Source organism: Malania oleifera, chromosome 4 (assembly GCF_029873635.1).
Source record: "Malania oleifera isolate guangnan ecotype guangnan chromosome 4, ASM2987363v1, whole genome shotgun sequence".
In the NCBI taxonomy this organism is placed as follows: Eukaryota; Viridiplantae; Streptophyta; class Magnoliopsida; order Santalales; family Ximeniaceae; genus Malania; species Malania oleifera.
Genome location: NC_080420.1, coordinates 9,340,628 through 9,355,601, shown reverse-complemented (window position 1 = coordinate 9,355,601; position 14,974 = coordinate 9,340,628). Strand labels below are relative to the sequence as shown.

Sequence of the window (14,974 nt, the reverse complement as noted above, 5' to 3'; positions counted from 1 at the left end):
AGGTTCTATTCATCTTCTTTTATTGTGTTGATTCCTAAAGTGTTGGATCCAAAGAGTTTTGATAAGCTTAGACCTATAAGTTTTTGTTATGTGGCTATAAAATTTTTTCAAAGATTTTAGTGGCTCAGTTGACAGGGGTTTTTCATAAGATGATATCTCAAGAACAATGAGCATTTATTTCAAGGCGTAGTGTTTTCAAAAATATTACTTTGGCCCAAGAGATGGTGCATTCGATCCATAGGAAAAATCAGGGTGGTAATGTAATGCTCAAGATTGATATGGCCAAGGCTTATGACTGAGTTAATTGGCATTTTCTTTTAGACGTATTGGTGGCTTTTGGTTTTGAAGATAAATTTTGCAGGATTATAGCAAATTGTATTCAGTCTCCTTGGTTCTCTATTATGCTTAATGGCACCTTCAAATGTTTTTTTAAACCAACGAGGGGATTGCAACAAGGGGATCCTCTCTTTCCTTACCTCTTTATTTTGATGGAAGAAGTCTTGTCCAAATTGCTGCAACATAATTTTATGTCTAGCAAGATTGGTAGATTTTTTCATCCTGTTGGTGCTCCTATTGTCTCTCATCTTCTTTATGCAGATGATTTATTGATTTTTTCTAATGGAGGTGCAAGGTTCTTTCGAAATTTGTTGAAGATTCTTGAGTTGTATGAAAAATGGTCAAGTCAACGTATTAGCAAGGAGAAATCTGCAGTGTTTTTTTCTAAGCTCCTCAATATTTCAAGGCATCGTGAGATTATGAGGACCTCGAGTTTTCTTGAAGGATCCTTTCCTAGAATTTACTTGGGCGTTCCACTTGTGTCCTGTCAGCTTAAACCAAGATTTTTAGATTCATTGGTTAGTAAAATCCAATCAAAGGTGGCGGGTTGGAAGCTTAAGCTTTTGTCACAAGGTGGTAGGTTAATTTTATTGAAACATGTTCTGTCGTCTATACCCTCTCACTTGCTGGTTGTGCTTGACGTACCTTGCTCTACCCTGAAGAAGGTAAACTCTATTTTATCCTATTTCTTTTGGGGAGAGGAAAATGGAAATTTTAAGCGTAAATGGTGGGCTTGCAAGAAATTATGCATTCCTCAGTTAGAAGGAAGTTTGGGAATTAGAGATTTTGTGGAGGTCTAAAGATCTCTTTATATGAAGTTTATTTGGCGTCTATTGAAAATGGATAATTTATAGACGTGATTTTTTAAGGCTAAATATGTTAAAAAGGCTCATCTTTCTCTGGCTAGCAATTGTTCAAGTTGTTTTAGGTTTTGGAAGTCCTTGATGTAGGTTTTGCTGGATGTTTGTGAGAACACCATTTGGAGAGTTCGTGATGGATGGGTATCCTTTTGGTTCGATCGCTAGTTAAATTTCGGGCCTCTTTGTTTAAGGGTGGAGGGCCATTTCCTGTCCTTTTATTCAGGTAAGGGATTATTGGGGTGATAATGGGTGGAATCTTGAGCGTATGCAAGATCTTATTGGTCCTGATCTAGTGGGAGACATTTTGCTTTCGTCACCTATTTAGAAACAGGATCTAGATGTTCTAATTTGGAAGCCGACTTAGGATGGAAGATTTTCATCATCTAGTGCTTGGGATATTATCAGAATAAAGCAAGACAAATACATGGGTATGGAGTGGATATGGCATAAGTTTCTCCCAAAAAAAATTCCAATGTGCATATGGAAGGCACATCTCAATTGTATGCCAGTGGACATGTGTGTTCAGCATTGTGGTATTTATCTTGCTTCAAAATGTGATTGTTGTCTTAAGAGTAAGATTGAAACGCTTGACCATGTGCTAAGTTCAGGGGAGGTGGCATCGTGTTTTTTTTTTTTTTATAAAGCTACTTGTATTTTGGGCTTATCGACCTTCATTGCAGGAACCTGGTGGAGGTGTGTCTTTCATTGGTTTTCATTAGAAAAAAAAAAAAAAAAACTTCTCAACGTGGCATTTTTGTTGGGTTGATTCCCTCTATCATCACTTGGCGACTTTGGCAATTTCGGTGCAAAGCTAGGATGGAAGGTACGATGGAGTCTAAGGAGGTGGTTTGGCGATCCATTTGGTTTTGGATTAGGCGTATTTTGATAAAGCACTATGTTCTGCAATCCGGGTCCGGGGGGTTCGAGTTATTTGATATTCCTTGAATAGTACCCCATAACATTAGAAGACAGTGTACGGTTGTTTGGGAGAAACCATCAACAGGTTTTGTGAAGTTGAATGTTAATGGAAGCTGTAGAGGTAGTCTGGGTCCGTGTGGGGGAGGAGGTACTATTCGGGACTCCTCTAACAATCTCAAATGTGCTTTTTCTTCTCATTTTAGCCAAGGTACGAATAATGAAGTTGAGCTTCGTGCTTTGCACATAAGAGTGTTGTTATGTAAGCATCTGGGTTTTTAAAATATTGTTATTGAATGTGATTCTAAACTAATTGTTGATTGGATCAATAATGATAAATGCACAATGTGGTATTTATGAGATTTTTGGGAGGAGATTGTTTCAGAGCTTCAAGGTCTTCAATTCTCTACTTGACACATTTATAGAGAGGGTAATCAAGCAGCAGATTACCTTGCACATCAAGGTGAAGAAGGTATGATATATCAATTTGAGGAGGGGGATGTCCTTCCGAGAAAGCTTAGAGGCATATTGCGACTTGATAGTCTCGGCTTCCCTAGCATTAGATGTTAATGTTCTGTCTTTCGTCCTTTCTTTCGGTTAGTCTTGTGTAGTTTGCTTGGCTGTTTTGATTTAGGCTTGTTTAGTTTGAATCGTTTGGTTAGATTTGTTTAGTTTTGGTTTTTTCTATTTTTGGTTTATGTTTGTGGTTTGTTTTTGGGAGGGTTTTATTGGTTATTTGAAATCTCCCAGAGACTTTACTTGTAACCACGGTTTTCCTCCGCCACAAGTGAAAGTTTATTAATAAATTTGGGACGGGGCCGCTATGTGGGTGGCTACCGGCTTTTTCCAAAAATAAAAATAAAAAGACAATGCCCTTCCCTATATATTTGGAATTAATTTATTCTCATTTTTTATTATTTTAAGAGTTACATAAAAATGCTACTTTTTTTTTTCAGTTTTCAAACATTTGTATAAAAAAGTTGGGATTTTTTTTTGTTTTTTCACATGTTTATACAAATATTAGAAAATTAAAAAATAATGTGATATTTTTGTAATTATTTAAAAAATTAAAAATAAAAAATAACAATAATTGTCTTTGTTCATAAGGGAATAAGCCATTTGGTTCCATTAGGGATCAATGAAATACAGAATACTTCTTGTTGTGTATCAAGTACTGTTAAAATAAAATTTTATTCTACAATTGTGAGAAAAGTTGTGCACATTGGCCCATTAGGAGAATTGGAAACATTCCCACGTAGGGCGATGTAGGATATTGTATATTTAAACTGGTTAGTTTTATTTTTTAGCGTGACATTGACATCCAACAATTTTGAAAATACGCATGTTTTACATTTTTCTTATACTTTGTTGATAGATAAGAACTCGTTCTTCGATAAATGTAGGGCGATTTTTTCGATTAAATGATTTTTTTTACAACACTTCTAATATTATTTTATAAATCCAATGGTATTTTTTAAAATTTATTAATGTAGACTATTCCTCTCATGTCATATACCGTATCACTGTATCAGTATTGCATTGCATTACTTTTTTTTTTTTTTTTTTTTTGAAAAAGGGGGGGGGGGGGGGTGTTGTGCTTCAGTTCAATTAAATTGTTTGATTACAAATGGCAGGTTGGAGTATCCGGGGGTCAGCCCAGAGCTCAGCTTTCACAAAGACACAGACTAAGAAGCCCTTCATGGTAAACAATAGCATAATACCGTTGCAATTATAAATTTAAAAATATATATGTAGAGTAATTTTTCTTTTCTATTTTAATTTTTGGAGGGTGTGTGAGTTTTAGCGTTGAGAATTTGAAATGAGAAATTTAAATGATTGCAGCTTATGAAAGACTGCAGATTAGAAGGGATATTTCCAGCGCTGGAGGCTGCTCTTGCACTAGCCATTCTTGAAAAGCTCTGCCCTACATTACCCAGTGCTGCTAAAGTTGGGGTTAACTGCAGTGGGCGCGGGACAAGGATGCTGCCATTGTCTTTAATTACTGTACTACTAAAGGGTCCATCGATACAGAACAGTGCATCAGTCCCATATTAACTACTGATAACATTTTATGATAGCATACATGTGATTGATTAATCACAGTTTAATTTTCTACTAAAAGAATAAAATATTTTAGGTGCTAGTAGGGAATAGAAGACGTATTAAGAATGTAAAATGCTTTGAATGTTTCAGCAATTGTTTATGCAGCATTCCGCAATGGTCTATTACGGCAGTTGCATGAAAATTTGGACGAAGTATAGAGAAAGAAAATAAATTCAGCAATAGTTCATGCTCTATTTGTATTCGTATGGTCCAAACATGTACTCGGTAACCAAAAAATAAAAAATCTAACTCCCATCTAGTGTGTCAGAATGAAATGCAATAGACATGAATGAAATTGAATTATGAAATTGAATTTATCACTTCATTCTATCATTCTCAAATTTTTATTTCATTTCTTTCCTATTCTAATTCTATCCGCAAACCAAACATGGCGTGAGAGTAAAGTTAATAGGAACACTGCAAAATACAAACTTGAGAGTAAAGTTAATAGGAACACTGCAAAATACAAACTCAATCGGATCAATGGCAGAAGCTAATGAAGCAATAAATTGCTACAGATTTCTCTGCATTTTAAAGATGAATGAACAACAAGGGAATCTGCACGATTAGGAAATATTTAAGTTCACAAGCATTCATTTAGGTTACATCACAATCCCCATCAGAATTTTGAAAACTCAAAAGATGGAAAACAAACCAAAAAGGGGCAGGAATCCCTCATGGCTGCTGGTGGTTTTGATCACAGTTTAACTTCTTCAGATGATTCATCAAGATTTGAAATGAGCTAAACGACCTGGAAATTCATCAAAACTTGAACGAGCTAAATGGTCTTTTATCCGAATCTACTTATTGGACCTACAGCTCTGTGCCTGCCCCCTGTAGAGAGTTGAAACAAACAGCAGAACAAAGAGTCCAGCTGATAATCTGATCAATACATCCAATACCCTGGTTTTTTAATGTTTTTTTCTTGAAGCACAGTAAAATTTTACAAAAACAAAAAAAATTTCAAAAAAAAAAAATTGAGGATACTAGAGACCATAGAAGACATTTGATGAGTCCTTCCGTACTGCAAAGAGAAGATGGGAGAAAGCTGGAAAGGAAAAGCTGCAAGAGAATTTGTAACCTTTTGCTGCAAGATGGTACAAGTGCAACTATACATGTACATGATTCTGGCATGAAGCATAGTGATGCAAGCTTCAACACTGCCATAAAACTAAGTGTGTGACTACCATTAACAAGATAAAACTCAAATTTAAGTTACAATGGAGATAAAAGCCGGTCTAATTAAGCTAATCCCGCATCTGCTTTCTTTGACTACCCTCTTCAGTACTTCCCTGCAAATCACAAGATAAAAAAACAAAATACATTATTTACTACAGCCTTGCTTACATCCAAGAGCATATCCATTGCATGTAAAGAAACATGGATATGACACATCCTTTTCAAAATTGAAGTTGCAATAGCGCTCGCTCCAAACTCAGTAACTAAAGTTGTAAGTTAAAACTAGCAACTAGCACACGCTCTGAACTCTATCCATTGCAGATAAAGAACATGGATATGGCAAATCTGTTTCAAAATTGCAGTTGCAATACAACTAGCACTCTCTCCAAACTCAGTAACTAAAGTTGCAAGTTAAAACTAGCGCACACGCTAAACTCTATCTGAGTTCTACCCATTTCACTTGATCTTCGTTCACACATGTAATGGGAATTGCAAGGCGTTTGTTGCCAAATCATAAATGATTCCAAGACTTAAGTCTATTACATGCTCAACTCATATGTACACGCACACATGGTCACCATCACACCTCCCTGTGAGTACCCACACATGTTTTATCACAGTATAAAGAAGACAAGAATGCTCAGGCACAAATAAGAATGAGTAAACTCATAAAAATATATAAAGATAAGTGCATACCCTTTCATCCTGCACAAAATCTTCAGGGGAAACTGCACTGGACTCGGACCTGCATTTAGCATGCACTATTGGACCTAACTGAGACCTATCCATGCCTGCAGTTATTCCACTGGGTGCATTCATGTAGATAGCACCTTTATACATCCATTCATCAGTCTCATCACAATAAAAATCATCAAAAGGCTCCCCACACAACGCACAAACATTCTGATCCTCATCAGCAGGGACAGCCATTTCCTCATCATCCTTTTTTTCCATTACAGTCTCAGCAGGCAAAAACCCAGGTACAGCATCAGTTCCCAATGTCTCTGCACCACTTAGCCACATGCTGGCACTAACAAACCACTTACGAGAAGGTTTTTGCTTACGGTTCTTGGATATGCGATTCTTGGTCACATGCCAATCCATATGACTACTGTGCTCCTCTTGACACTTGAATCGAAGGCCACACGTTGTGCATTGCCTTGGTAGATCAGCATATAGAGCCTTTATTGCAGATTCATGACGAATCTTAAGAATATCAGGGTTAAACTCAACTCCAACAGAATCCTAAATATGAACAACATCAATGAGATACAATCCTTATTTCACAAGAAAATTTATATATTAAAAAACACAGGAATTTTGTCTAAATAGTACCTGTGTAGGGGCTTGTGCTGTTAATGAGATCAACCCCTGGGCCACAAGAGAACTAATCAGACCTGAAAATGCACCACCGGGAGGTTGACTATTGATGATGGGACCCTGAGACAAAGGTACCATTGGAGATGAGGCAGGAGGGGGACCTGGGGGCAGAGGGGGCAAGGTTCCCCCTTGTAAATGTAAAGAGCTGTTTGGTATATTCTGGAATGGTACTGAAGAACGGACATGATGCAGTTGGTTCAACAAAGCAGCACTTGTAGCCACACCAGGCCCTTGAGAGGTATATCCATGAATCATAGGTGATGACCCTAAATGAGATGGTACCGAAGCTGCAACAGTTGAAACAAAATTTTCTTGAGACTCCTGAGAGAGGATAACTTGCGGTTGCAAATTACTAACATGCGGGTTGGGCTGACTAAAAGGAATCAATCCAGCTTGCCGGTTAGGCAAAGGGGGCAATTTGGTTGAACTCAGGGCCTTATTCTCTACACTAACCAACCGTTGATCAGGCAAAAACACATACTTTTCTGGACCATGATTCACAACTGTGCTGGTAGAATTCATCAAATCAGAACGACTCCTAATCTGCTTCTGCTGTGGAAAAACGGGTAACATGGGGGGTGGGTAAGATTTATGCACATTTACAGGAGGCCATATGCCCGTTGATGATGGTACAACAGCAGAATGAGTCTCCAGATTCATAGAGTTGAGACTTGAAGAACCCGTTCTTGATGCAAAGGTTGACAGTGTATGAAGTTCTGCATCAGAATCTGCAAAATTATCAGCACCCACAGGCATTTTCTCACCAGCTACTGAAGATATTCCACTTGCTGAAACAGGTATCTGGAATCCTCTTCTTTCAGAATTAAGGCTATGTTGTGACAACCGAGGGCCATTGTGCAGCATATTCCAGGCTTCCTGGGGATAGCGAGAACCTTGGATCTGATTTCTTTCATTTTGGAATCCAGATGACCTGCTCACTGAACCACGGCTAGACTGCAACAAAAGCACATTCCCGCTTCAAGATGCAAGTTAAAAGGAAACTGGAAAGTTTATAATATCTTTTCACAAAACAAATGAGCAGGGCCTTTCTGTTCTATAAATACAGTAAGATTTGGGAGCATAAAATTGAAAGAAATCAGATTATATACAAGTCGATTTCCATAACTAATCACATATTTTTTTCATTAATCTCAGGAACAAAAACCACCAGCGTCAGCGGAAGGATAAGATAACAGTAATAAGCACTCCTTAAACGTACACTAAACACAAGAGGGGAATGGTGTCAAAAAGAAAGAAAAAAGAAGACAGTTTTTTTTTTTATTTTAAGGGGGAGGGGGAATTGGTTCAGAACTGCTTCTCAAGCTGAACAATGAAAAAAAAACAATTGACAAACTTGAATGTGAACTGCAATAACTACAAAGGGCCATCACTGAGGAGAAGACAAATTAAATTGTGGAAAGCTCCACCCTGGTTTAAATATCAGACAAAATGATTATGGAATTATCACTTACCTCCGGCATTTCACATAGCTGCAGGGATTCTCCCCTATCATATAAAGAATAACATCAAGTTTTCTAATTATATTACTTACCTTTCTTCTTGCCTGTTAATTGTCACATGTAATAGACAAAGGCCATGAATTAGTAATATTATATTTTTGAAGATTTTGCTCCAAACTGAAAATAAAATGTACAATTTTGCTTGAAATTGTAAACCTTAGGGTACCATTTGCGTGATTTTTTAAAATTCCAGTTATTTAAGAATTCAGAAGAGCTATCTAAAATTGCACCAAGATTTACTATTATGAACCAAATAGTTGAACTTGACTAGAAGGCATAAAGGCACAAATAATGGACTAAACAATAAAACAAAAACAATTTCATAGACAACGATATTAATCTGACTCGTCATCAACCCACAGCAATGCCGATAGAACACATCAAACTTGTTGACGCAACATACCCCCACATTGGAAACTGAACCTTCATCAAATTTTAAAGAATTATCCACTGATGGCAGCTGAGCATGACTAGACCAATTCCTCCTCCTGAAATCCAATTCCAAGGGTGCAGCACCAAGCGCTCCTAAGCCAGGTCTTGTCCTAAAATTTACAAGATCTGGAACAGAGGATGAGGGAAGATCATTACTCCTACTCCGATCTGCTAGGGTTGGGCTCATATCTTCCCAGTCATACTCTTCCTCTTCAGTATTTTGCCAGGTTCTCATCGGCACCTTACTGCTTATGCCATTCACCTCCAGCCGTTGAACCTTCAGAGGCTTATCATTCAAAATTCTTTCCCTTCTGTCATTTCCATAAGCATCTATTAAAGCTCTAGGTCCTTGGAGCTCACGTCCATTGCTATGGTTGAAAGCAGAAGTTTCAAATCGATGACGAGTATCATCAGACCAGTGTCTTCTCCGCCATTCCTTTGACTCTTCATCTCTGCCCATTATTCTGCCAAGTCCGAAATCATACCCAGGATGGGATGGAGAAACTCCTTCAACAACTCCTCTCGGAGAATTACCTACAGGTAATTCATCAACCCGAGGTGATAAAGACCCAGAAATCCCAATTCTTGAAGGAGAGGGTCTTGCAATTCTAGCAGATGAAGATGGAAATGGCTTATCAGCCCCAAGGGCAAAAGATGTCCGGCCAGTACCTCCTGTTGAGTTCGATTGTTGGACACCAACCAGTGAGGATGTAACCTCTACACGATCAGAGTCATAATCATATCCAATGGCAGGTTTCTGTGCATAAACCTTTAATTTTGAAGTTCCTTTTGGATGCTGAATGCTCTGCAAGAAATTAAAATAATTTATACAGTTAAAATGTAAACAATATTTACCAGCATACAATGCCAACTACATAAAAAGGGAAAAACAAAAAATTGAAGAACAAACTTTCAAGCAGCTTGGGAGTGGGGCAGAACAAAATGGAGTCATGAGGTGAACTTGTTTTAAAATGTGCATGCACACACACACATATCAGAAGAATACAATCCCTATTCCTCCCACTTCCTCCTCGAGAAAAATGAAAACAAAAAGAAACAAAAATCCCATCCCTGAAAAAAAAATTGGGAAAAAAAATCTGAGTGCAAGAGGGCACATCGATACTATTAATAAAGGAAGAGTAAGAATTTGTCAATTGATATTTTTTCCATGTTATTACTGCTAAAGGCAGCGGAAGGGGGAGGAACGGACCTAAAATAACTTGGGAGATAGTGAAGATTTAATAGCCCTAAATTTATTAGAGGAAAATTTCCCTCGATCATGTAAACTGGAGGAAAAGGATTCATGTAGCCAACACCACCTTTTGTGGAACTTAAGGCTCCGTTTGTTGTTTGTTGTTGTTGAACTTTCCCATGTTATTCCAAAAAAATAAAATAAAACAAAATAAAATAAAATAATAAAAACCTTTCACATATTCATAGTTGAAACAAAATTTTCAAATGATGGATAAATTAGTAAATTGATAAATTTACAAATTAGTGCACAAGTCCATGTCATCTTTAGTTTACACATACTTTCCTGCCCGGGACAACCAAAAAACCTATCAATGACTACAAAAAGATGCAGAGCGAATTTGTCACACATAACAATGGCCAGTTGGAAAAGATATCAAAGTGCCAATTCAATTAAGAGAAAATGTTATGATCCAATTAATTTGCATAAGCAGAATGCTGCTAAATATTACAGCAATTACCACCAAATTGCCGTTGAAATATGTTTCCCACAAATGCAACAGCGACTCGGGCCACTCAAAAAACTTGAATAACCACCAAATTTTTCAGTTGCAACTCAGCTCAAACCCACAAAAAATGTCTGCTGGCTGAAATATCAGACCAAAAGTTGAAGGAATCTTATGGAGACCACAACTGACCAACCAACTGATACCATGCCACACATCATGTCAGCCACAGTTAAGTGGATCCTAATGTCTCCAGAAATTAACTCTACCGGAAGACCTCTAACATGACTAGGGTAGAAAATTTCAAAGCAAACAGTTATTTCCTTAGCATGAGACCAATGCTACCTCAATGCGCTATTAGAATTTTCAGGCATTACAGGGTAAGAAGTTATCACGAGTCACAGTTCTTATACTAAAGCAATCAGATCCCAATGAAAGCATTTAACAAGTTACATTAAATCGAAAAAAATATCTTGGAAGTATAAAAAACATATAACCTAGGAAACACGGACACTTCTGGAAGCCTGAAGTGTCATATCCGACATGTGTTTGATACAAACACCTGCTTGAAACTCCCCAAAACTAATCCAACACATGTTGGAAATTAATTTATTCATTTTTATTTTTTATCTGGACACAGCTGAGACACTTCATGACACTTCTTGACACAACAAGAACACCTTTAGGATACTTCTTGCACCAAAATTAATGTTTTATGCCCCCCCCCCCCCCCCTTTTTTTAATTCTACTAAAAAGTCTCAAAAATAAAAATAAAAAAATAACACACACAACAATTGAACATGGGTCAAGAGACTTTTCAAGAGGTTTTGGTAGTTGGACTTTGAATATCTAGTGCCACTGCACCAGCCTTGCAGGTCACCTGGTCACCACCAGATCCCCCTGCCCCATAATCCCCCCCCCCCCCCCTTTCCTTTTTTTCTAAAGCCATCACCATTTTGCCACTTTTTTTTTTTTTTCAAATTTCTTGATGAGCCACGCCAATTGCCCACCATCAGGCATGCCCTTGAATTGTTTTTTTATTGTTGGACCAATACTCTATGATATGAATGTAGTTGATTCTATAAGTGTAGTTTGTAAAATTTGTAATTGTTAAGTTTGCATAATGGTGCTTATATTTCATTTTAAATCAGAAGTACAATATTTGTCATCTAAAGGGAAAAACATACCTAAATATATATTTCTTATATTAACTAATTAACGTATCCTGCCATGTTGTATCCTCATTTTTTTTTTTTCAAAATTTCTATATCATCATGTCATTATCATGTCGTATCTATGTCATGTGTCAGTATTAGTGCTTCCTAGCATACAACTCATATCCACACAGTTCACTGACCCATATATACACACTATTGTTAGCTGTTTGACGAGAAAACTGGGCTCACACACAGGAAAACAATCACTTAGCTAGTGCAGGATACATAATGAGTTATATCTATCTTACTTTTCTTGAACTCATTAACCCATACACAATGGCATGGTTTCTTCAAAAACTCGGTCAATGTCATCTACATCTATTAAGTTATTTTATTATCAGGACAAATACCAATTAAGAAATTAAAAATCGGGAACTACATTCAAATGAACTCTCACATCTAGCTCAAATAATTCTAGAAATAATAGAGGGATTGATGCCTCCGTATCACTGTACAATAATTTTTGTGTACAATATAGACTGGTATTGGTTCAAAAACCTCCGATTACCACAATACAATGTTTTTTTTTTTTTGGTACATAAGACATAGCACTGGTAAAAAGTGCTGATTACCACTCATAAAACATGAACTGATGCAAAGTTGCTTCACTGAGAAATTCTAAAGCATCAAGCCAAAAACTCTCACCCAGTGAAAAAGAATAAGATGCACTCTAGCTTTAATGCGCTTCATGGAAAGGAAGAACAAAAATTTCATTGCAAAGCTTACACTATCAGCAGGAGACTGCTCAAACTGACGTCTTGCTTCCAAGTATTTTGGATTCACATGTATGCCATGAGCTGGTCGAGGAGATTCAGATGCCTTCAAAGATGTAATGCCAGATGATTGATGGTTTACTGCTGGAGAAAACTGCAGTTTAGCTTCAATCTTGCGAAGAGTGGATTGAGGAAACACGGCTGACCAGGTGCCAAAGAGGTGGCGCATAGCAGGGTGTAAGTTAGGATTAACTTGTCTATATGCCTCACAGAAAACCTTATAAATATAAACAAAATGATTATGAGAATAGTACACAAAAATAAATATGTTAATACACATGCTCTGAGATACAAGTCACCACAAGAAATAATAATAAATTTTAAAAAATAATTCCACCAACCTCGGGCAGACGGGTAGAGAAGTGCCTAACATATTCCCGGCCAATGTTTTTGACAATACTGTCCAATAAATATAAAGAAGGCAGTTTCTGCTCACCTGGGACCTGCGAAAAATGAGTAAAAATGAACAGAGATTCATAAAAGTAATCACAGGACGAACTAATTTTTTTTAAAGGAAAAAGAGTTCCAAACAGAATACTAAGAGATATAAATGGTCAAATAACTGAGCTGTTTTAAATCCTTTTTGAACTTCAAAACTACACCTACTAGCTTACTTGAAGAATATTCCAACTGTATCTCTGTTTCTCAATTTGGTTCCTTGAATGGCACACTTTTTAGGTCCTCTATTCAATTGTATAATCTAAACTTCTCCAAGAAACAAGGTTTTTTTGTAACCCTATCCCATTTAAATAAGACACTTTCTTTAAAATAACTGAGTTTCTGGGACACTTTCTTTAAAATAACTGAGTTGCCAATAACTAGACTCCAATTTTTGAGTATTACATTTAAATACAAAGCAAAACAGAGTAGTTGATTTTTTAGCATTGTGGGCAATGTTGGGTTTTTATTAACGCCATATCACTCCAGAAGATACGATGAAGTTCGTGAAATTGGATATTCAAGAGTTACGTACATTATAGATAACATTCAATAAATCTATTTCATTAACCCAATAGAACACCCAGTTAACTAACAAGAAATCACAAACCCACTGTTCTATTTGAAGAAAGTTAAAGGGGAGGGATGCGCTCTTTTTTTTTTCTTCTTTTTCTTTCTAAATTTTCATCTCATGCGTTTGCTTTGTAGTTGATAAGGGGCACGAAAGAAAGATCAGTAAAAAGTAGAAGGGCAAGTAGTAATCTTGAACGACCTTGGAAGCAATTCTTCTCTTTCTCTAACCACCTCCAACAACTATAGAAATTCAAATGAGCAAATAAACCACAGGATATAGAAAAGGAAGCATCTTTCATTGACAACAAGCATTTCTAAACTAAATAAACTAAGCAATTAATCTGTCTAACCAATCGCTCAAAAGTTTTCTCATAGCTATTCGACAATTGTGAAATTCCACCAATAACCAAGCATGAAGCCAAAGAAAAAAACAAGCATAAATACTGAACCTTTGAAATTCCAACCAAAAAAACAAAGGAAAACAAAACAAAACTATTTTTAAAAACTCCCCAAATATTGGGAAAAAAAGTAACCTCAATAATCCGAGCACAAATTGCGTCCGCAATGCCCTCGCCGTGCTCCCTCTGCTCACCGGCGATGATCGTGAGATCCGTGATAAGGGGCTTGGAATTGAACGTAAGTTCAGACAATACGAGTTCATAGAGCCGCACAATTTCGTCTGTACCAGGCGGCGGGACGTAGTCATCGTCGGAAATCTTCATGCCCTCTTCCCTATCCTTCAACAAACCCCTAAAGCGCTCAAGAATCGTGGGGAGAGGCTTCTGCACAAAGTCATTGGACATGGCCTTGTTGCTAGTGGAGTCGGCGCTGTTGTAACTACTGGGAGACGCGAACCCCAGGGTTCTAGGGTTTTCTCTCGACGGCAACACGAACCTCGCTTCGTCCATCGAGATTTTAGGGTCTGTGGCGAATTAGGGTTAGGGTTTTACCCCCCAACGGAACGGCGGACCAAGCACCATCCCTCCTCGCCATTGAAGGAGCCTCGAGAGAGAGAGAGGGGGGGAAGGGGGAGAGAGAGAGAGAGACAGCGAGGGCGTTTCTCGTGAGGGATTAAATTTGCAGAGACCAGAGAGACACTGAAGCAAAAGGTCTCTACTTTCCGATTTGGAAGGCCGACTCAACGGTCTGAATCAATGTTTATGGGCTCATCAAAAAAATCTCAGCTGTCCAAAAGATAAGTTTCCGAAATTGGCCTCGCCTTTGGGTCCGAATGCATCACATGGAAGTAATATCCCTGCAGTTTCGAAACTGAGAGTGTGATTGGGTGCTCCGTTGACCACATATAATGTTGTTCCAAAATCTAATCGTACGGTTCTGATCGTCAACTCAAACAAATTTCCGACTTACGAGCCGTTGATCTTTGGCCCTACCAGTCTGGGAGTCCACTGTCTGAACGGTCCGACGAAACCGCACCTTCAAGAAAGAGACAGCAGTCAAAAACTTACCCATTTTAGCGAAAATTTGGGTTGTTTGGAACTTAAAAAATATTTAATGAAATAGCGAATTTATTATTTATTTTGACTATTAAAT

At 37.5% G+C, this 14,974-nt stretch overlaps 1 protein-coding gene across 1 annotated transcript; it reads right to left on the bottom strand.

Moving 5' to 3' along the window:
• Positions 1-5,277: 5,277 nt before the first annotated feature.
• LOC131154014 (polyadenylation and cleavage factor homolog 4) lies at positions 5,278-14,584 on the bottom strand. The gene is made up of 7 exons (XM_058106466.1): positions 13,957-14,584; positions 12,754-12,855; positions 12,366-12,629; positions 8,697-9,530; positions 6,729-7,727; positions 6,090-6,638; positions 5,278-5,506 (listed from the first exon to the last, which is right to left on the bottom strand). Exons 1-7 carry the CDS (start codon positions 14,329-14,331, stop codon positions 5,462-5,464), a joined length of 3,168 nt encoding a protein of 1,055 aa, XP_057962449.1. The 5' UTR covers positions 14,332-14,584; the 3' UTR covers positions 5,278-5,461.
• Positions 14,585-14,974: the final 390 nt, after the last annotated feature.